We start from the raw sequence: 22761 nt of genomic DNA on the forward strand, positions 1-22761 counted from the left end.
TGCTCCTCAGTGGTAATCATTCCGACTGACTGACATCTTTCGAATGCACGGACACACACGTTTCAGTTGCTGGTACACGCTGTAACTTCAGCAAACCTCTGTGATTCATTATACTTGGGACTGACACATCCTTATATTAAAAATAGTTGAGGAACTCTCCCGACTCTGATTTCTATTGCAGTTTGCTGTATCCGGCAAGATCTACAGCAGCCGCGCTGCAGGCAGTCATAACTCTTGTTTTGGACGCTTGTGCTGGAGATTTAGATATTAAGAAATGAATCTTGTCCTGTAGGCTCTCTCTGTCTGGAGTTTTTGTTACAGACCTTCAGCAAGTGCTCCAAATTCCACGCATCGTTGATTTGTGTCCGTTTTGTATTTAATCCCTCCACCATTGGGAGGTAAAATTCAAGTGGGACTGAGGAGAAGCGGTGCCTTGGATTGCTGAGGTTTGTGCAGCAGTGTTCTCGTTGGAATTTCACATTCCATTATTGTTGCATTAAGATATCGAGGAGCCAAACATGTAGGAATTTGTTGGTGGGATTTGATAAATTCAGGACCAATATATAACTTTCAGATAGCATTTAGGTTGAGAGCGTGAGGTCAGTTGTAGGATTAAAACAACAATGTAATACTAACGTTTCATCTGTTTTTTGGAGTTGTGTATGGATGGAACTTAATCTATAGAACGTTTTGAGCTGACCAAGATTTGAACTGTGTTGATTCGTCTTCCCAGCCCATATGTTTTTAACTTATTGATTTCGGATGAAATATCCTTTGTAACAGCACAGTGATTCAGATGATAGCTCAGCAAGCATGGCTGATAACTTGCCTGAGAAATAGATGCAAAATAAATGGATTTTAAAAAAAAAAATTAGCAGTTAAAACATGTTCAAAAAAAATATCTAAAGATATAATTTTGAATTCTTGAAATAGAGTGGTAGCAAAGATTTTCAGCAATATACACTTACAGTCAAGTCTGAAGTACTAAACTTTCTTCCTGTCTCAGTCTTGCAGCGGTATTGCAGGTCTTAATTTTTGCCTATTTACTGTTGTGCCATAAGCTTCCTTTTGCTAATCTCAGCCTGTGATCAACCCAGAGCCTTTTAAATTGAGAGGTGTGAAACATGAAATACTTTGTACTTGTTTCGAACCACGTGTGAATGGATACTTGTTCCCTCTTAGCTAACATACAGCACCTTTGTTCTGCATCTCACCTGAGTGAATCTGAAATTTACAGCGCAAGAAGGTGAATGCATTGGATGAAGTCCCTGGTGGTGCAGTATGTCACTGTTCTCAGCTGCAAGCTAAGGAATGAGTGCTGAGCACACACACAACTCGTGCCTCGTGCTGAGACGTTTTAGGGATGGACATCCTTTAGTTGTAAGGGTGTCTGTTAATGAAAAAGGGAGGCATAGGTGGGGATCGAAAAAGCTTTGAGTTCCGTGTCTGGATTAGGGGGAACATTTACCAGTGTGATTAGTGTATTAAAAAAGCCATTTAAAGCCAATTATAGAAGCATTAAAATGTAGGTTGACCTATGCTTTTGCCAAATCCCATAAGGTCATATTACATGAGTTATGGGGAAAGCAGAACTTTTACCTCAATCTGTGGTTCAACGAGCACAGCCAGCTATTGCATTTAAGAAATAAGGGTGGAAAGTACACCAATAGAAATTTGGTTCAGAGCAAACATGTTTGTATGGGTCATGCTTCTCCTTTTTCCAAAGAAACATTTGAAAAGAATTATTGCTTTTAATACAAGAGAGCGACCATTATAAAATGAGTGAAAATGATTATCAAGATTTTATTTCAGCGCAGTTGTGGAATTTCAGTATATCTGAAGCAGTACAACGGCTCCTGGAAGCACACATTGCATGCTGTGTGTTTTAAGAAGTCATCTATCCAACCTAATGAACAGAAGGGGGCAGAAAAGTCTTATGTATTGCTTTGTGCTCCAGGTTTGAGAATGTGTTTTTCATGTCGGTGTCTGGAGATGCTTAGAGTTGAAAAATTCAGCGTTAGGAGCACTCTCCATTGAAAGCACTGCTGTAATTTGGAGTGTTTTGTTCCAAGGATACACTGAAAGGAAGGAGAGCACCTCATCAGGCACTGATTCCTGGCGGTAAATTCTCTTCTTATGGAAAGGGCAGATGTTTAACGTCCACGTTGTGACTGAAAGTAACTTACATACCTGTTCACACCAGATTAAGGCACCAGTAGTACTGGTTTTAAGGGCTGCAAAGCCCACTGGTCTTAGTTATGTATGGAAAAACAGTATGTTAGCAGAGAGAAAAACTACAGTGGTTTTTGGAGAGCACTGGTTTTGCTTTGCACGAGGTGGGAAGGAGCTGGAGCTGGAGGCAAAGGGATGAGAAGCCGTACATCCAGCGAGGGATCAGCAAGGCTGGTGAGACAGCACTGAGCCAGGCTTCCATCTGCCTCCCTTGGCAGCAGCTGTTATTTAACTGATACGTTTCCAAACGTCAGGAGCACACTTTGGAATCCAAATGTCTTTCCAAACGGAATTTTTTCCCCTTCTGTGGAACTGTACATTTTTGCATATCTTCAGCTCGATCTCTTTGTTCCATATTAAAGGGTGGGGTATGAGAGAGGAAATCTGCTCCCAGTTTCTTTCAAAATGATATTATTTGTAAAAAAAAAATAAATACAGATATATCAGCTCTCAGAGTGGCAGCGTTGTCAGGCTAAGGGGTAATTATGAGAAGCAAGAAAAACAGAAATAGACATTGAAAATCACTTCTGCACCACTGCTGTGTGCTTTGGTTCTGCCTACAGAAACCTGGTGCTGTGGTCGTGATGCTGAAGGCTGAGACTGTCCATGGAGTTGTGATGATTCTGATGCAGAGATTAGAAATCGTAGGGAAGTTTGGAAAATGATTTTCATTGTAGGCAACTGTGTTGTAATGGGGCACGTTTTCCCCACTCTGAGGTTTCCTTCCTGGCCCTTTTGCCCACACCTCCCTGCTGACAATCCTGTGCTCAGCTGTGGTTGTGCTGCAGGTGGTTTCTATAACATGTATGGATGAGGCTTTTTTTTTTTCCCTCTGAGCTTTTTTGCCTTTAGAAATAGAGCCATTTCTTATTTGGGTTATAAGAGACGCATTTGCTATTAGTTCTCATTTCATTTCCAGTACTCTGCGTGTTTGAAATTGAGGGAAAAAAAATGTGCTTTTTGTTCTCTACTTGGAGAGGTGTCATCCCAGGCTGGGAGCGTGTTTGCTAAAGCAAAAGTAACATTGTACTGCACTGTTTTAGCCACAACAATCTTCTCGTGAGTCTGCCCTGCTGTTCTGCACGTCTGTTACCAACCACGATAAATTACTGCTGTACCTTTGTGTTATCTCCTTGCTGTTATGTTTTCGGGTACATTTATCTGTAGAAAGGCTTGTGCTAGCCTGCTGATTGTAAGCCATGACCTGTTTTTCTGGTCTTTATTCAGAAGTAGAAGACTAATGCTATTTCTGGTTATAGAGCTCTTCGCTGCTGACTGCAAGCTGACCCAGCTGTACTGTTTTATTGCTTCTTTTCTGTGTCTGCTTAGTCTAAAGCTCCTTCAAAGACCATTTCTCTGTGCATTTAATTTCTATGGAGTTTCAGCCGTGTTCACAATAAGAGAACTTGTTTTTTAAGGTGAGAGTTACTTTTACACACATACAGGTACTGTAAAATCCGTGCAGTGCTGAGCTGGGCAGTGGTGGTTCCATGGATCCCTTGTGTGTGGCTTCTGTTTAGATGGAGAACCCCTGCAAAAGGATGTTAGCATTTGTGAATGATCACACAAATGGTCATACAGACATGTTTGGCACTTCTCAGAGCAGGATAATCCACAACAGATTGTTCTAAAAGGTTGTAAAGTTGGTTGATAAAATTGGTCTGAAAGCAGTAATTCATCCCTTCCTCATTGTCAGCCAGCTGAAAGGCAGATTCTGTAGGTAAGGCTGAGCACCATAAACTCTGCATAGATATCTTCTGTAACTTGGAGCATGTCGGGAGTTTACAGTGAGTTTCCAGCTCAAGTATTTTAAATCTTAAAACATTGTGTTTTAATAAATGCTGCTTTTGCTTTATCTTTATTATAAATTAATTACAGCTTTCTCAGCGGTCAGATTCATGAATCTCTCTCCTGTGATGGTTGGTGTACTTTGGCTTGTCTTCGTATGAGACCGAATTGTTAATGCTATCTTTATAATGTCTGCTTATACGGGATATTCCAGATGCATAGAATTCAAAGATAATTTTGGGTAACTGAACCGTTACTGAAAATGATGGATAGCACTGCTGCTTTGTGGCAGCTCCTATGGCTAGACGACTGCAGAGTTTAGGGACGTTAAAACTTTAACTATTCAAGTGCCTGGCTTGCATGCTTGTCCTATAGCAGGTGTTTTACTGTTCTGCTTGGTGAGCAATAATCACTTGCCATTCACTTAGCTGGTGGCAAGTTTGCTCTCTTCTGAAACATTAGGAGCTGCATGCATTCATTCATGTACAAAGGAGGCTCAGAAATGGCGTGAAGAGAGGACTGTCTTCTTTCTTTAAGTGCTTGAGGACTGCTGTAAAGATTCCATAACTATCTGTAATCGTATGTCCAGAGGCACTCCAGAAGGTTAGTTCTGTTAGTTCCTTCTGTTTTGCTCTGCTAAATGAAAGCTTAATCTGGGAGGAAGAGAGTGGGCAGTGTCACGGTGGCTAAGTTCCATTATGGCATTGATGATGTTCTGTGTGATTGACAGCTTATTGGCAAGAAAAAAGGTGACAGAATGAAGAGTAATGATCCTATCTGACTTTCTCATTTTCCAGACTGAGAATTACTATTGGCAGCATTTTTCTTATGCAAAAGATAAAGGTCTTGTGCATTTAAAAATAATAATAATAAAAAGCCAGAGGCTGAATGTACACACTTGAAAATTATTATCTGGCATGTTTATTCTTTTAAAAATATTTTCTGCCGTAATTTAGCAGATTATTTAGTGACATTAAGAAACATAATCCCCAAATATAAATCTATCTGCAAGCAACGTGATGTTAGAATATATATATATATTTTTTGCTAAATTGTGTCCAAGAACAGACGAATTGCAGCAGCAGTCTCTCCAAGTTCTAACGCTTATGGGGAAAGGAATATGTGAACATAAATGGAAACTACTGAAGCCCATGCAACAATGCTGGGTTTCCAAAGCACTCCCTCTGACCCCTTTTAATACTTTCTTTCCATCATTTTCATGAGTATGGTACTGGCAGCACTCATAGAAAGAATTGCTTCATTTGGGATCTGGTAGCTGCCCTTCTTCTTCTTTATGATTTTTGTTTAGTGCATAAAATAATTGTAATGATAAAAGTAATCCTTACAGTAGACTCATCTACAGGATAAGGTGTACAGTCTGAAAAAAGAAAAGAAAAAAGAAAACAGAATAATTCACTGTGTGGGCCCAGTAGGCTGTAATAGGATTTAACAGTTTCCTCTGTTGGATTCTTTAAGGCTGCCCCTTCTGTTTTGACTACATAAACTCCTTGTTTAAAGTTGTATAGGTTCAGCAAATTTCTTGTTGCTGCCTCCATAAAATAAACAAAACTGAGGACAGACAATAGAACATCTCACAGGGAATTTACTGGGGAGCGCATTCCCATATCTGCAGGGAATCCTGTGCCTGTCTGTTCTGCCTGTGTACAAACGGAGAGCGAAATCCTGTTGGCAAGCATCGGGCCTCCCTTTTTGTATTGGTCCCAACTGTTATTTTGTTCTCCTTCCAGATAATTAGCTGCTCAGGTTTCACAGCATCAGCTCTCAGAACTTTCTGCTTCGTGATGCTTCATTGTCAGATCTGGTCAGCAGCTTCGGAGCGCTCTGATGTGCAGAGCATGGGCTGGAATGATAGCTTCTGGGTTAACCTTCATGATGGTTTGAACAGGAAGGCAACCTCCTCCTCCTCCTTAGGTCATCTGCTTTTGGAAGCATCATTCTTCGGGAATTAAGCATTACGCATTAAAAAAAAAAAATCTTTCTCCTTTAGGATCAAAGTAGAACGGAATGGGTTGTACCAGAGTCTGTGTGTGTTAAATGCAGAGCACTGAAAGAGATCTTTTATCCGCCGCCTCGTGATTCCTGGAAATGGACAAGAAGCTTCATTCAGTTATTTTGAAACCAGATGTAGAGTTCCCACTCAGGTTAATCGCTGAGAAAGATCCATCAGTGATTGTTGTGTGCTGTGCTGAACGGCCCCAAACCGATGCTGTTCTCTACCACAGTGCTTTGTGTGACTCAGTTTCCCCTCCAACCTGATTCTCTGAATCCTTACCACTTGGTAACAGCTCATTTCCAAGTGCAGAGCAACTGATGGACAAGTTGGCTGTTGCTGTGACTGGTTACTAAGATTTTCCTTGTGTCTGTGGTGTCTGGTTTTGCCTTTGTGCTGTATAGCCAGGAAAAGAAGTGTCAGTAAAATGGTATGTTTAGTTAGTGGCTCCTCCCAGACAACCGTATAGTGGATTTTTCCTCTCAATAACTTAACCTCTCTTAGTTAATAGGATAATGCTGAGAGAGGACCTGGTGTTTGTTGTAGGCGTGAATTTGGAGGGAAGAAAGAATTGTGGATTTAATCTGTGAACTTGAGCGTATATTGATGCATTGAGGAGAGGGGTAAATCTATGCTGGTGGTTTATAGTAAAGTGTTTCCTCATTCACGATGGCTTTAAATAAGGTGTGTGCCATTTGGCTTCATCTCCAGAGTGTGAATGTTCTCTTAATGAAAATGAATGTTCTCTTAAAAAAAAAAAAAACAAACCCAAACCAAACTTCCTTATTTTTAGTGCTAAGTGCTAAGACTATTTTTTTTTTTAAATCAGAGCTCAATATGAGCCAAGGCTTAGGGAGTTGATAAATGGAACTTTATTGAATTTATCTCTACAGCTGCAATTAATTATTCAGTGTTCATTAAAAACGAGCTTTGGTGAGTGAAATTTTAAAAAGGTACTCGCGAATGTTTGGGGGAAAGATGGTGTTAATAACATCCAGTAGGAAGTATAAAATTTGTGGCCGTTTAAGCTGGCCTGTAAAAACTTCATCCATTTGGACAACTTGGGAGATGAAACACGAACACGTGGCTGCTGGGCTGGGGCAGCTGCCAGCGCTGCTGCGTGTTGATCAAGTAGTTGGTGGGTGTTTGGCCTTAAAACTGGGGGAAATACAAGTTGCCTTTTTATTTAAGTAGGAGAATGAGGTGTCTGGTAATGTGCATAGTTTCTCTTAATGAAAGATCATATTGAAAAGGTGACTGTGAAAGCGTCGTAAACCTTTATGCTCCAGATTGCAACTAAAACAAACCCAAAAATCCCAACCCGTTTATTGCTTAACAGAACTTGAACTTTGCATGGACATGAGAAGCCATAGCACACAGTGTACTTGTCCATGATTAGACAAACATCTTCCAGAGCTTCACGAGCTTTGCAGTCCAACAGATCATTGGCAGTCCTCAAGGAATCCCATTTGTTACTAGCAACAATTCCAGTTGCTGGAATGGGGGAGTGGGGCATTAGGCCCTTGGATTTTTGTTTCCAAAAAACCTCCATATCAGCCGCTTCAGCGGAGCCAAAGTTGAGATCCATTTATTGTTCGCTCTTAGGACAGTTTCTTATCTTTTCATTAGATCTTAACGATGGATTTTGTAGCACTTAAAGTCTTGTGAGCACACATGAATATTCATGCAAGCGGGCGCTGTTACAGCTGAAATAAACAGAGTTGCTGTCATCACATTTGTTTAGTTTGTTTGTCTTTCATATTTCTTTTCAACAATTAGCCAAGGAATACAGTTAGGAAAAATAAATGGCCATCAGTTATGCTTGAGATGTTGGACAAGTAAAAACAATAGCAGACTGTTTACTGTGTGGAGCGAAGAGAAAGAAGAAAGCCTTCTCTGTCACTAAAACACAAACGTCTCTTCGGAGTTCTCTCTCTCCCCTTCAGTTCACCATGACCAAAAGCAGCTCCGACATCAAAACGATGCCTTGCTCAGCAGAAAGAGAAATAGTGTGGGAATAATGATGGTAATCTCAGAAATAAAATTAAATAGTAAACTGTGTGTCGAAGACATTTACTTACTGTGTATTTACTTCTGTATTGTATTGCAGACTTAGTGTTTTTTTTTTAATGAGTGTTTCTCATTGCTGGTTTCTCCGTGCTCCGTCCACTAACTGCTTTTCTGTTGTTTTAGATTTAATACAAGGAACAGCTTAGTCTTGTTGTTATTTAATGTTCTATTCTGATGCCCTCAGTGCTGCTCTCACCTCCGCGCCCCTCAGAGCCCCCAGCCCTGGCCAACAATATGTACTTTAAACTAAGTTCCATATCTGATTCTGCTGTCAATATTTCCACGTTCTTTTTCTGGGGATTGTCCTACTAGCAAAGCTGCTTTACCATGTGAGTTGGCTGTAGGAACTCTAAAAATGCTCACTTCTAGGCTTCTCAAAGCAAGAATTCAGTGACTCTCTGGAGCTGTGGTTTGCTCCTGTGTGTCTTGAGTTGATGGATTCTTTATCACTTTTCCAGGGGTTGTGGACTTTTGTATAACTCTACTGGAGCCATGTGTCCTTTGGAAGAGTTATGAGTGCTTAAAGTGATACAGATGTCAAGTGCAATGGATTACCAGCTTTAGCATTTGATACGTAACCGTGATGCGGGGGGAAAAAAGGGACTGCCTCTAAGCCTTGTTCTTTAAGTAGGCTATTTGAACAATGAGATTGTGTTAATGTATTATTTTAAAGGTTTTCTCTTTTACATTCCCTTTTCCTCTCCGACTTTTGTCTTGTAGTGTTGTTCCCCAGACCACAGTAATACTGAACAACGACCGACAGAATTCAATTGTAGCCAAGATGGTTGGGCAGGAAGAGCCACTGAGCAGAGCAGCGGATTCTCTGGAAAATATCCTTAGCAAGTTAGTAGCAGTTCTGGGAATCCTCCCCCTTCCCTCCCTCCTTTGGGAAATCAGCAGCGGTCTGCAGCAATTCCCAGTGAAAGTGAGGAATGTTTTAGGTGGGGGGGGAAAAGGTAAAATAAATGCAAGTGCTAAATGAATGCATCAGTCCTGCCTGGAGAAAGCCTGCATTTGAAGATACAGAGCACTGCTTTGCTGCTGGTGTGCAGAGGACATCTTAGAGGATCTGGGATGAGCTCAGTGTTCGTTGAGAGATGACAACTGAAAGAGTTCCCATAGCTACGTATTTTTTTACATGGATACATAATTGCTTGGGAGCGTGCCAATATCCTGTATTTAATCAACTGAATAAAGAATACAGCAGCCCAGCAAGGCTGTTAAACTTTGTACTATCGAGAGCATAGTTAAGATTAAGTGGAGTTGGAGGTTGTGGTTAGAAAATGTTCTTAATACGTTTGTATAAACTATTGTACTGAAACTTCGTTTATTCTGCTGTTTTCCTACCTTTTTATTTTGCTGGATAGCCATTCGTTATAAACATCAGATTCTTAGAGCAGTTTTCAGTTAGTGTTTTTAATTCCCTTATTGTGATGTTTCTCCTGATCAGGGATTGTGTTTCCCCAAAGTTACATCCTTCTCTTTTCCATAGTGCTGTTCCTGGACGTAGGCAGAACACCATAGTGGTGAAGGTTCCAGGGCACGACGACAGTCACAACGAAGATGGAGAGAGTGGCTCTGAGGCCAGTGACTCAGTTTCCAACAGTGGACAATTAGGAAGCCAAAGTATTGGGAACAATGTCACCCTTATTACGCTGAACTCTGAAGGTATGCTGGTCTAAGACTACATGAAAAAAGTAAATGGGAGGGTGGAATGAACCCAAATTCAGCTGGAAGCTTCTGTACAGCAAGCATCGCTTAGGAATGAATAATAAGCTGGGTGAATATATAATCTATACAAGCTTTACAGACAGAGCAGCTAACTAGAATTGCCTGTAAAATTTAAAACGTATGCCCCCTTACAGCAGTGCAACCTTCAGGATTTTCTATCACTGGGTTGTTTCAGGACAACAAATGCCATCTCTGGGAAATAGAATCTACTGGTCCATCTCAACTTGTTGTACCAACCCACTCCTTCTGTTCTCACAAATGAAAAGTATTTTAGCAACTCTTAACAGCTTTGTAAGTAAATTCATATGAAAGACACTATTAGCAGAATAGTGGATTGTGTCAGATTCTTCTGAAACAGATTTTTTTTTAGATACATCACATTTAAAGTCCAAGAATTTTAGATTAGCCTTATAAAGGTGCTCTATTTTACATGATTGGAAGTATTAAAACATGGAGTGTTAGTTGGCAATTTCAGTCACAAACAAGGTGGGATAAGGGGCACTGAATTTTGTATGGAAATAACTTGTGATCAATTCTGTTATCTGTTGAACTTGAAAAGTTGATCTACTGAAAGTCTCATGCACCAAAGATTGTTTCTAAAAATATTATTTTGAAGCTTTTGAACCTGAGATTCTTTAATTTTTCTGGGTACCCATACAGTGTTTCATAAAGATTCTTGGAGATCTGTCCTATGTGTATGTTGTGTTAATGAGCTGCTCCTGAGGAATACTTCATACTGGTCAATGGAGAATAAAAGGGCACTTAGCTGTCTCAGGAATCCCTCTCAAAAAATGTTCAGATTGCAGATAGTGCTGTAATTTCCATATGAAAATGCAAGTAGGAATGGGCTAGAAAATGAATTTTAAATCTACATAAAGTAATTGTACTAGTTGTATAAGTTTCTTGTTGAACTCTTTCCTGGTTAACTTCATCTTCATTCCTTTTTGGCTTCCATGTGAGGAAATTTATTCTGTGCTTTCTGGAATCAGATGAATTTAGTGTAAGATCTCTGCTTCCTTGGATTAGGGAATATCTGGAAGTCTTCTGTGCTCAAGTTTTGATCAATGTCTGATGACAAGGAAATCCTCAAATGTCCAGTTTTACAAGCTGTGTTCTAGTTAACTATTTCTTCCAGATTGGTGAAACCAGTGGGAGGAAGGTCTGAGTCTCATTAGTCAACTGAAAGCAGCAAGCAGAAGGCATCCCTGATAATAGCTTTGGCTCTGACTAACTTAATGATGCAAGGAATAAAGAGAAATCCTGAGCTGTGGAATGTAAAGCCAGAACTCCCTGGCTATAGGAGCTGGCTGAATGCAAGGTATGCTCACTGAGTCTTTGGAAACAGCCTGTAGCTGTTTTCCATGTTGGAGTGCCAGTAAGAAGACCAGTAAAACACATTATATGCTGCTTTGGTGGAAAGCAGGGGGAAGGATGAAAAAGGAGGTTGTCAAATTTCATTTATTTATTCAGTTTTAATATGGCTGATAGGAGGATGAATGGCACAAATAGAAGTGATAAAATTATTATAGTGCAGATGCTGCTCAGGGTGATGCAAATTATTACCCTGTGTTGTTTCAATGGAAATTGAAGTAAGTATTTTTAAAGATGGTTTGGTTGTTTGTTTTTTTTTCTGCCCCGAAAACTTTGTGGAATTTCTATGAAAGCAGGTATACTTTGGGCATTCATGAGCACAGTCTGGTATGCACAACGTCATCAGAAAAGGCTGCAGTGTATAACAGTATACAGTGTATGTATCACTCAGTATTTATAACAGAAACTCTTCTCTGAGCTTTCATTGCAGAGCTTTAAAGCTGCATGAGCTAGAAAACCTTATGCTACCAGAGAGGGAAAATCCTTTGCATGCTCACACTTAGCATGTGTTGGCCCAGATTTTAAGTCAGGAAAGACTGAGAAATCTTCAGATAATCTTAAATGTCCCAAGTGAAAATGGGATGTTGCTGCACTGGCAGGGCTTGTGTATGAAGCATGCCCTTTGTGGGGTCTGTTCACATTTCATACAGCTCTGCATTCCCTATGTCAGAGCAAAGTTTCTAGCATTAGGAAGGAGGTTGTTGTCTTATGCCCTTTTTGCCTTGGTGGTTTTAGCACGGATTTGCACAGACAAATGTGATGTTGGCCTTTTACACAGCTGTATATGTAAATTGTGAAGAAATGGCTAATCCATTAATGTCCTCAGATCTGAAGAAAATCAGACCTTTAGAACAGTCATCCATTAAAAATCTCCTGGAGATTGATGAATGCTTGGAGAGATCAGATTAGTAATCCCCATGCTTACCTCTTGCCCTCGTGGAGATGAGAGAGGACCACTCACACAGCAGGAATGCTAAGCAGCATAGCCTGCAGTATGTCACAAATTAAATTATTAAAAAAGGAAGCAACGAAGAGTAACAGCTCTGCTCTGCAGGCTTGTTTTCTTCAGCAGTAAAAGGCAAAAGTTACAGTGCCCATCAGCTTGCTTTCATTGTCTGGGGCAGAATTCAGAATGACTTTGAGTTGCTTCAGAGGAGTCTGGGTTCATCCTGAGATACGAGGGGACAAGAAAGGCAAATTTTAGACCTTTTTCAGCATGCCTGCCATTTGTTGCCTTCTGTTTAGGAAGCAAAACACATCTGTGTTCGTGGTGTGCCTTCAGCTGATGTTGAGCATGGCCTTGACCTGTGGGAATTTTCAGAATGCAATTCATAGATGCATTGTTTGCTCTCTGCTGGCTGTTTCCAAAAGACATTTAATCCCATGTGATAGTTTAGAAAACATTCATTTTTATTATGTATTTTCCTGAGGGACTCTGTGCTTTTTCTTTAATCTGGAAGAAAACTGTGTTTAAGCATTTTGGGGAATTTTCTTCTTTGCTGTCCTAGTTTTGTTTGTTCTCAGTGTGGATTAAGCATCTTTTTCATTGAATGGAATAAGGAAGGAACGTTTATCACTAGGATATGTTTAAAGTGGCTGTCATCAGTTGATGGATATCCTTTTTGCTTTTTTATAAGTCTGGTTAATTTTGACGTGGATGTGTTTTTATGGTAGGTCTTGAATACAGCATATTCCCAGTTTGAACGAAGTTGTGCTTTTTGTATCTTGAGCTTTTTAATGAGGCTTCAAGCCAATGAGCAGCTGGTGAATGAAGGATGTTTTTAAATTGTTGCCATCAGTAGATCTTCAGGAACTGCTCCAGAAATGGTTTGTCAGTATTAAGGGACGTGGTTTAGTGGGGAACTACTGGTGGTGGGTGGGTGGGTGGACTTGGATGATCTTGGAGGTCTTTTCCAACCTCAGTGATCTGTGATTTATAGTTGTGAACGTTTAGCTGTGTGTGCCGATAGCTTATCATCCATTTAACTGTGATCAGAAGGTGTGCTGAGCTGTGTGACTTCAGGCACAGGCACCCTCCAACTTTGTACAGTTCACTTATGATAAGTAAGCAGAGGAAGAGACCTCCTTAATTCCGTCGATGCAGTTTTGGAGGTGGAAGGGCTCCTCCAGCATCACTCTTTATGAAAACTTGGGTCCTAATATCATGACATTGTTTTGGATTTTGTCTTCCCCTGCAGAAACTGAGAAGAACATAAGATCCACACTAGTTTTAAATTACAGAAGTTTTAAACCTACGGTATGAGGTACCTATATTATTTTCTGGTTTTAATGAGTTCTCTGGTGCTGGTATGTGGCACTAATCCTGCCAAGGGTTGGTTTTCAGTTGACTGAGCTGTAACCTGGCAGCCCTGCGCGCTTTCATTCTCACCACAAATCTGTTAAACAATATTCTGACGTTCTCAAATGTGTTTGTCTAAACTCTTTCACTGCAGGGAGTTCATGTTAGATGAGGAAAAGCAAGTCTGAGTAACCAGGAGCGATTAAGCTTTGTTAAGAATGGTGAATAGACTTTCAAATGATCAACGCTTAAAAAGGAGGCTTTCATGCTCTTAATAGATAACATCTGAGATGAAAATAACACTGGTCCGGGTTCCTTCCCATCCTATTCACTCTCTGACCTTCTACTGCAAGAGCTGTTACAAATACAGCCTTCCAAACCTGTCACTGGAACCCCAACACAGCACCCTATGAGGACCTCATCTTTTGCCATCTCTGCTCCTCAGAGTAACTCTCATTTCCTCAGTAGTCGATGATGGGTTTCCTTACATTCCTTACATTACAAAATTCTGGGTTGTATTTATTCTGCACTTCCACAGTACTTTCCTCAGTGCTGATTAGAGATCATTGTGTGGTTGGGTTTATAGGAGGCAGTTTAGGGTTTATAGGCAGCCATGCCTATTCCTCACCTGCTCTTCAAAGTTTCCCTTTAGAGCACAGATACAAACAGAACTTGCTGGGTTTTTCTTGCTGCTTATGCACAGAAAAAGTACAAACTTGAAGAGCCAATTGAATTTAGCAGCCAAGCTCAGATGCTGAATACTTCTGGTAATAAGCTATCTGAAGGCACTCTGATTATTCTCTACTTACACACCTATCCCTAGGAGTACTTTGATCAGCACCACACATTGCTTTCAAGGTAAAAGAGATTTCAGGATATAAGGAAGAGAATATTGTAAGAGTATTTTTCTTTTATATATTCAGTATGTGGTAATATTTAAAGCTTCTGTTCTGTGACCTACTGTACAGACTAGAGGAGCATCTGTTCCAGAAACATTAATTCACATTGTTATCCTTTTAAATCTGCTTCTTGGACAATAGAGTTACTGTCCTATTTTTAATATGGAAGGAAGGAAAGCCGGACCTCTCATCTTTGTGTTATAAGAATACCCCATTCAGCATTGCTGTGCTGCCTTAAAAGCAGATCTTATTTGAAATGTCTAAGCTAAAGCCAAGGCTTTGAAATTGCTAAGAAAGAAGCACGCTGGCTGAGTATGTGAAATGCTTGAAGAGAGCCCCTTGAAGACTATTTTTAAGTGATATAAATAAAACAGCAAGATCCATTGATTTAGCTCTTGGTTCAGTGAACTTTACACTTGATAACACTGACATGCAATGTTTGGCACCGTGTGTGATGGTTTTGTATCGTATCTGCTTTCTCAGTGTTGTTTTTACTGCATTTTAAGACTATGACAGAATAAGAAGTAGAAATGTAAACATGCATATTTTTGGAGAAGATAAGGGAAAGCTGGTCTGTGTAGCGTGTTAATTAAAGGAAAAATAGGGTTTTTTTTCTAAGGAAAATTGCTTAGTCACAATCTGTCTCTTCAGCTTTGCATCTGAAGCAGTTATTTTCCAAGAGTAGTATTTAGCAGAGCTCACCATTTTTGAAGTGTGATACCAAACAGCTGCTTTATAAGTGGCCAGGACTTCTCTACAGGACTTTTAGTTCACTGTTAAGATGGAATCCTGCATTTTATATCATCGCTTACAACTCTTCTGCTTTTCCTGCTGAGCTCCTTATGTTCACGTTCAGTCAGCAAGAGTGAACCTTCACACAGCAAACGTTTTCCATCCTTAAAATAGCAGTGTGCACAGCTGATGTGAGCACACTGATCAGACCTCACGAACTTACTGATGAGTTAAAGCCAAAGAAAGCTATAGAAGTGGGACTGCATTGAGTTTGGATTATTGGGAGCTCTCTGCTAATCACACCCCCATGAACCCTTGCAGGGGCAAAGCACTCCAGCTGTTTGACAGGAGTTTACTTAAGAAGATGCAGAATCTCCTACACGTTAGCCAGAATATTACTTAATGTCTCCAGGAGTGGGGGCTTCTTTTTGTTTTTAGCTTAGGTCATCTTTCTGCCTTTCTGTGGCAGCTACCAGGTGTTGTTTTTTTTTCTGCTCCAAGTACCAGCTTCCACTCTGCCTTTCCAATGCAACCACACTGAGTAATGGAATGGGTTAATTCCAGTATTTATGTGGGCAGGTGCTTCATCTTGTTTGCCTTTGTTTTAAAGGAATGGTTGACAACACACAGTGAGAGAGCAGAGCCCAGCTTTGTTTCTGGTCTTACTGCTGATGCTCTTATGTTGAGCAGGGGAACGTGTCCCAGTGGGAAGATATGGCAGACCCTGCACTGCTATTCATCTCCTTGGGTGGGAACACACACGTGCGTGGTGAGACCAGGCATGAAATCTGCAGTGACTCTTGTCTGGTGGCTGTGCTCTTGGCACTGGGGTTTGGATGCTGACCTCAGAGCTCCCTGCACTGTTTCTGTAGCAGTGCATGGCTGTGTAGCAGCCCCAGCCTCTGCCTGCTCACATGTGCCTGCTGAAACCATTGTGTTCTCTGGTCACAGAGAAATGGTCAACTGTGTTCTGAGATAAAAGGAATGGACTTAATACAGTCAAAAAGATTTGAAAACAGCATTGAAAAGCAAACTATTTCTGGATTCAGCAGGATGGAGATAAAGGCAAATTTTCTGATCTTGAAAAAACAGTGAAGAGAAACCAGAAACTTAGATTGTCTGTCATTGAAATGAGTTTCTGAGTGCAGGGAGCAAATCAGATAAAAACATCAGGACTTTTAACACTGGAAATAGGAATGATCGAGAGCCACTTTGCTGGTGATACGGTACTTGGCGTACAGAAGTGCAAGGAAGCACCTTTCTGCAGCACGTATCTCATGGTGGAGCTCCTCTGCAGAGTGCGTTCTGTACGCCAGAGTTTAAGTGGGACAGCAGAGCCATTGGGAAAATTAATGAAAGAAAAATCCTTCAGGGTAAAACCAGAAAGGTTTGTATTTACTCTGGCATACAGATGAGTACGTGCATCTATATGTGCTGGTTTTTAAGCAAAGTGTGTTATCTGACTGTATTTTTCCTCCCCAGCCCTTTGTGTGTTCGTTGCCTTTTGGCAGTCTTTAAAGAGTAGAAGCTGTGCTGCTGTGATTGTGCCGTGCCTGGTGGAGTCCTGGCTCAGTATCTGAGTATTGCAACGTATGTACTAAATAACCCAGCTCATCTAGATCCTATCTAGATATAAATATAATGCCTGATAATTCACATCAGGAACCATTACAGTGAACATTACAGTGAACCATTATGGTTTAGGTACAAAAGGAGGCTTGAGTGCTGGAAGCTTTGAATGAAGTAGCTTTAATCAATAGTATTTATGTACTAAATAATTGCTCAGAGAAAAGAACGTCTGTCAAACTCTGTCTTTTGTCCCTCTCCCTATTCAGTCTCTTTTCTCCACTCATTCAGAGCCAGTTTCCTTGTAACTGGCACTCTGCTTCCTCTTCTCACCATTAGTTTGGGTGTCAGTCTTTTCTTAGTTGCTGTGTACGAGGTGCCAGATGTGCTGACAGTTCAGTATGGATAATATTTTCACAGAATCACAGAATCCATAGGGCTGGAAGAGACCCCCAGAGGTCACCTGGTCCAACTGCCCTGCTACAAACAGGGACATCCACTGCTCCATCAGGTTGCCCACAGCCTGATCCAGCATTGCCTTTAAAGGCAGATATTTTCATACATGATAAGGAGAATTTTAGCTTGTGTGCCATCAGGTAGATCAGCAAGATAGCCATGTGTAACTTCACTCATGTAAGTTCCACTGATACAAAATGATTACACAGCAAAGCCTGTGGATCTCAGCTTTTAAGGCTTTGGGTGATGGTTATATATATATGTTTATATACGTGTCCTGGAGTGTATGGGAAAGGGAGAGGTGAGGAAAAGGCTGGACACATCCATAGAGCTGTCAGAATTTTTATTAGGTTACCGTGCTCTTTTGAATCATCAGTCTCTCATTTCCATCAACATTTTGGTACTGTTCAGGTTTTGTTTGGACAGGAAGAATTTCATTTAGAAGGCTGCAAGGAATGAATTAATAAGGCATATTCAAACCAGTTTAGTTTGGACTGAATGGAAGTGTTGGCATCAACACTGAGTGGATGTATGTAAAGACCACTGGTAACTTCATACACATCATTTTTCTTTAATGATTCCTTGTATTTCTGCAGACAAAAGGAAGCTTTCATTTGAGCTTCTTAAAGCAGGATGGAAATACAAGAGAGAATTTCACGTGGAGCTTGCATTCATAGGTCAGAATAACAAGGCAGTGTCTTTTTTGCAGGCTGCTAGCAATAAAAGGACGGTTGCATGTGGTGAAAACAGTATGTTCTGGACTTGGTGCCAGTAAGAAAAAGAGACAAAACCACACAAGCGATGATTTTGCAAATTGATAAAAATCTTTGGTGTAGGCTGATAGCAAGAGTACAGATGAAAGGTTTTCCCAATGTATTAATGACTTACACCTAATGGTAGTAGTGTGAACTGGTGAAGTAGCGAGGTTTGGAAGGCGAGTAGCACCTTCCTTTTGCTTCCTAGGTTTTCTTTTGAAAAACATCCACATCTCTCCAATGACATCTTTGCTTTGCCAGCTCTGTCCAAATTTTTATCAAACACTCCGTTTGTCTTCAGGAACAGAATGTTATTTTCCCTGATAATGTTAACCAGACTTGTGGTAAGGCCAGACACAGTGGCATTCAAAACAAGTCGAATTAATCTGAACCACCTTATTTTTCAGATGGCACCTGGTGCTGTGGACAGAAAACCACTCGTGTGCTTTATTACCTAGTTTAGGTACAAGCAAATATATATATATGAAGTACTTTATATATGTATGAATAGAAAGAGGCATATATAACAACATATTCAGAACAGAGCATTAAATTCTGATTTCATCAGAAATAAATTTGAGGGGCTAGCTGCTCCGTATGTCAGTGATAAGTATTTTTCCTTAGACGTTATTATATTTGATAATCTGTTCTTTGTAATGATACATCACTATTGCACAATCTAACGTTTGCTCCATACTGTCATAATTCATTGCAATGAAATTACATCTGACAGCAGTGGTATGACCCAACCTGAAGGTCGTATTGAAAAAGTGTTCTGTTTTTATGTTAGCTTTTATTGCGTATCTTCTTGGCTTATGGCCTGGTGAAATGCAGGCTGACAACGGGTACCAGTTGTTAGAGGGAAAGCTGCTGATTGCTTGGGGTTCAATACGAAGAGTGCTCGTCTGTTGGAGTTCTGTCACTTCATGGATTAAAGGGATTATGGAAGACAGGACTTTATGGCTTTGTATATGCCATAAAGCTCCATTTCAAAGGCATTTCGTGTGGGATAAATCATATAATTGATTGCCGTCTTCTCATTTTTACCACTCTGAGGATATGTGAAGCAGTGGGAAAATGCTGTATTGCTCTAGAGTGGGAGAAGCGAAGGGTTCTAAGTCAGGAAGCTTTGTGTTTTACCCTACTGAGAGCAAACACAGAAATCAAATTGTCTCTGTCATTGAACACTGGTTGTTTTTCCCAATTCCTACTGATGCTGTCAACATCTGTACTGGGAATTCTGCTTTCATTTGGAATGAGCATCTCGTCCTCTGTCATGTGTTGCATCCCATCCTCCATTAGTGGTTGGCCATCCCTCTGAGCTCTGTTCCCATTCCTCGTTAGTCTCATATCCACTAATTTTTGACGTTACCAAAGATCTGTTCACATTGAGGGCTTGGTATCTCATAAGGTGAATAGTGTTTCCCCCCCTCAAAGTGAGACACTGTGGCAAATTCAAAAATCTTCTGCAGATATGCATACAGAGTAGTGTGTGTGCATACACAGAGCAGTTAGGTGCAGTTCTGGCAGTGATTAAAATTAAAATATATTGCCCTGCTAATGACCTCATCCGTGACTAGAAGGGAAGATGCACTGGGGAGATGACTAATGATTCATTTATTATCTTTGTGCTGGGACTATTCCTTGGTAAGCTGTGTTTTTAGGAAATAATATAGAATGCTGGCCAGTAAATTTGAGGAGAAAAACAAAATTCTGATTGGGATCTCTGGCTACATTTTGAGTGATTGTTATTACTTTAAAATACTGTTTTTATAAGTGATCAGATAAGTTACTGACCACTGTTGAGTATAACTTCTTAAATTTATAATCTTGCTTAGACTTGTTTTAATCTGATGCTTTTGGGGAGAAGTGTGGTTGGAATTAGCTATACTCTGAGAATGTTACGGGGTTGCAGTAATTCATTTTTAGGGAATGACTAACGATAAAAAATGAGAGCACTGTGAATACAGCGTGCTTTCAGCTGTTGGCTTCTAACATGAGACACTTTTGAAAGCTGTGTGAGAGTGAATTAGACATTTGGACTAATTGCACCGGGTTCCTTCTGTAGAACAGGGTGTTAATAGTAACTGCTTTGCTCACTCTTGATGCGGATTTGCAAATTAACTTTTTACCCACAACAAATACAGTGAACTTATCAGTCATTCTAGATCTGAAAGAAACTTATGGAGACCACAAAGAAAACACAGAGAACTTAAATGTTGGCTGCTACCTGAACCTGACTCTTTCATTCCTGGCCACGATAACAATTTCCACGATCTCTGTTTCTAGAGGATTACCCCAACGGGACGTGGCTTGGAGATGAAAATAACCCTGAGATGCGGGTCCGCTGCCCCATCACCCCTGCTGACATGCTGCACATCAGCACCAACTGCCGCACGGCCGAGAAGATGGCGCTGACATTGCTGGATTATCTCTTCCATCGGGAAATTCAGGCCATCTCCAACCTTTCAGGCCAGGGGAAGCATGGGAAGAAGCAGCTCGATCCTCTCATGATATATGGAATCCGCTGTGAGTATAATACTGAAAGTTCCCAGTTTATTCTGCATTGGTAAGACAGCAACTGTGGGCCTCTTCCAGTTGCTCTAGAGAATGGAGTGTATGTTGCCAGACAAATGGCTTTTCAGCTGTTGTTTATGAAGGAATCCTAATGGACTGCTTTAAGTTAGCTTGCTGTGGGCCAGAAATGCCTCAATATCAAAATCTGAATTCAGATTTAATTGCAGCTAGCAGCTGCGAGCACACCAAGTGTAGCAAATAATCTTTGGCTAAATTGGAAGAGATCATAAAAGGAAATGAGTTAGTTATTTAGTTATTCATAGAACCATAGGATCTCTTGAATTGGAAGGGACCCTGAAAGGTCATCTAGTCCAACTCCCCTGCAATGAACAGGGGCATTTAAATACTGCTCACGTGTTCAAAATAATAGCCTTTCATCTCAGGTTCTTACTTTTCATTTGTGTGTGTTATTTCAAAAGTCACTCTGATGTTGAGATGGAAAAAAATTGCAATCTCTTTTGAAGAGATATTGTCACAAAGTCTGTGGATTCACAGCAAGAATTCACGCCATGTTGATGTACTGCTGTTTGCTGCAGTGTGTGTGAATTTTTTTGGTAATTAAAGCTACATGCAGTAACAAACAGATATTACTTATATTGCAGATGCAGCTTTTGGCAGTGTGAAAGGTATTAAAAGTGTTTGCATATAGAATATAGTAAGCATAGCCCCTAATTAGGAGCGAAGAAGAATCTGAATGCATGCATCTCACTCTGATACAGTGGCTTCTAGTAGGGGATTACATGGTGAATACATTAATGAGGACAGCCAAGTCTCTTCCTCGTGCTGTGGTGTAAATATTTTACTGCAAAGGAAGTAGGTGAAGGCCTTGCAGACATGCATATGATACAGTGCTTCAGCTCTTGTGTGATGCCTTTCTATATATGCTGTGTAGAGGGAGGAGAGTTTTAAACATGAGTGTAGAATTGAGTGTGTCTGAAAATGACCCAACTTGACTAATTGAACCAGATCTCAGTCTTTATAGCCAGAATCTTATGTAGGTCACCCGTGGATTAGTAGAGAAGGAATAATTTGTTACACTACAATGTTTTGTATGCCACTGCCAATTTGAAATGCCAATTAAGGCTTAAGAACATAGCCAGAGAGAGCTTATTTCCATTGCTGTTTTAAGAATTTGATGTTTTGTTTTTATGCTTCTGTTAAGGCAGTGGGTTTAATAGTTACACAGAAGAGTGTTTGATGATGATATTGCTCTGCTTTCTATACTCTAAACTGAGCCAAGAAATAAACTCCTATTGACCTGTTTTCATTTCTAGTAGCTTACTGGCTATCTCAGGGATGGTAATAGGCAATAACCATTCAGTTTGCTGCATTAGGCCAATTGTCTTTTTGTGTACCTGATGCAGATGTCAAGCTTGTATTGCAATCACATTAAATCTGTATTTGTAGAGGAGATTATGATCCAAAGGAATTTGGATCTCCTAAACCTTTTTTATCTATTGATCTCATCAGTGCAATCAGTGATTGTGTTGCACTGTTTTTAAACCTAGACAGATTTGAAAAAGTGGATGTTGGGAAGGAATGTGTGAGCTAATGCTAGGGGCACATCATTTCTGTGAGGCATTGTGATCCCAAAGAAATGGGATGGTAGAGGTGATCTCTGCAGGTGGGAAAGGTTTGCAGTGGCAGCAGTGCAACCAACAGCTGGCCATAAGCAGCAGCATTCTGAGTGATGGACATAGGAGCTGCTGGGTTTGTGTCTTTTGTGCCATAAGCACAGTTCTGAAAGTTCCTTCTGCAGATGACTGGTGCACTGCTTTCTTTTGGGAACCAATATTTAACCAGCTGGAGGCTGTGTGCCTTTGGAAACAGCTGTGCCCTGCATGAACCTGCCCACAGCTTGTTGTTTTGGGTGCCTGGATGTTAATGGCTGTTGAGATTTGCATCTATAGTGACAACTAAAGAGAATTCATGTAAACTTTATGAAGCAATAAATTTACTAGGAACAGCACTAGCCCACAAACAATGATTTCATGTTATTTTATCACTACCAATAATTCATTTAAAATGCGATTTGGTTTCAGTAGGCAGATTATGAATTTGCTGTGATGTGAGAGAGCATATGGATAAATGCCTCATAACATTTAAGGATGAGGTTCTGGCTGCATTGTACAACTCCTGTCGAGTTCAGCTGTGCCAGGATTTCATCCATTTCATCTTTCCATTTGTCAGAGGGGCGCTGAGAAGAGCCCCGGCACGCCGTGCCTGCTTGGCAGTGCTACTGCAGAGCCCATCTGGTTCTTATTGGTGATGTTA

General features: G+C 40.5%; 1 protein-coding gene across 9 annotated transcripts in view; it reads left to right on the forward strand.

The window, feature by feature from the left end:
• BANP (BTG3 associated nuclear protein) overlaps positions 1 to 22761 on the forward strand; it is a 127220-nt gene that overhangs the window by 18094 nt on the left and 86365 nt on the right. For all 9 annotated transcript variants that reach the window (XM_090149471.1, XM_031614971.2, XM_090149472.1 and 6 more), the window contains 3 exons: positions 8822 to 8944; positions 9594 to 9769; positions 20200 to 20439. In XM_090149471.1, coding sequence (XP_090005597.1) covers positions 8822 to 8944; positions 9594 to 9769; positions 20200 to 20439 — 539 coding nt within the window. The remainder of the gene's footprint in view (positions 1 to 8821; positions 8945 to 9593; positions 9770 to 20199; positions 20440 to 22761) is intronic.

The sequence above is a fragment of the Phasianus colchicus genome, chromosome 13 (assembly GCF_987193195.1).
Source record: "Phasianus colchicus chromosome 13, bPhaCol1.hap1.1, whole genome shotgun sequence".
NCBI lineage: Eukaryota > Metazoa > Chordata > Aves > Galliformes > Phasianidae > Phasianus > Phasianus colchicus.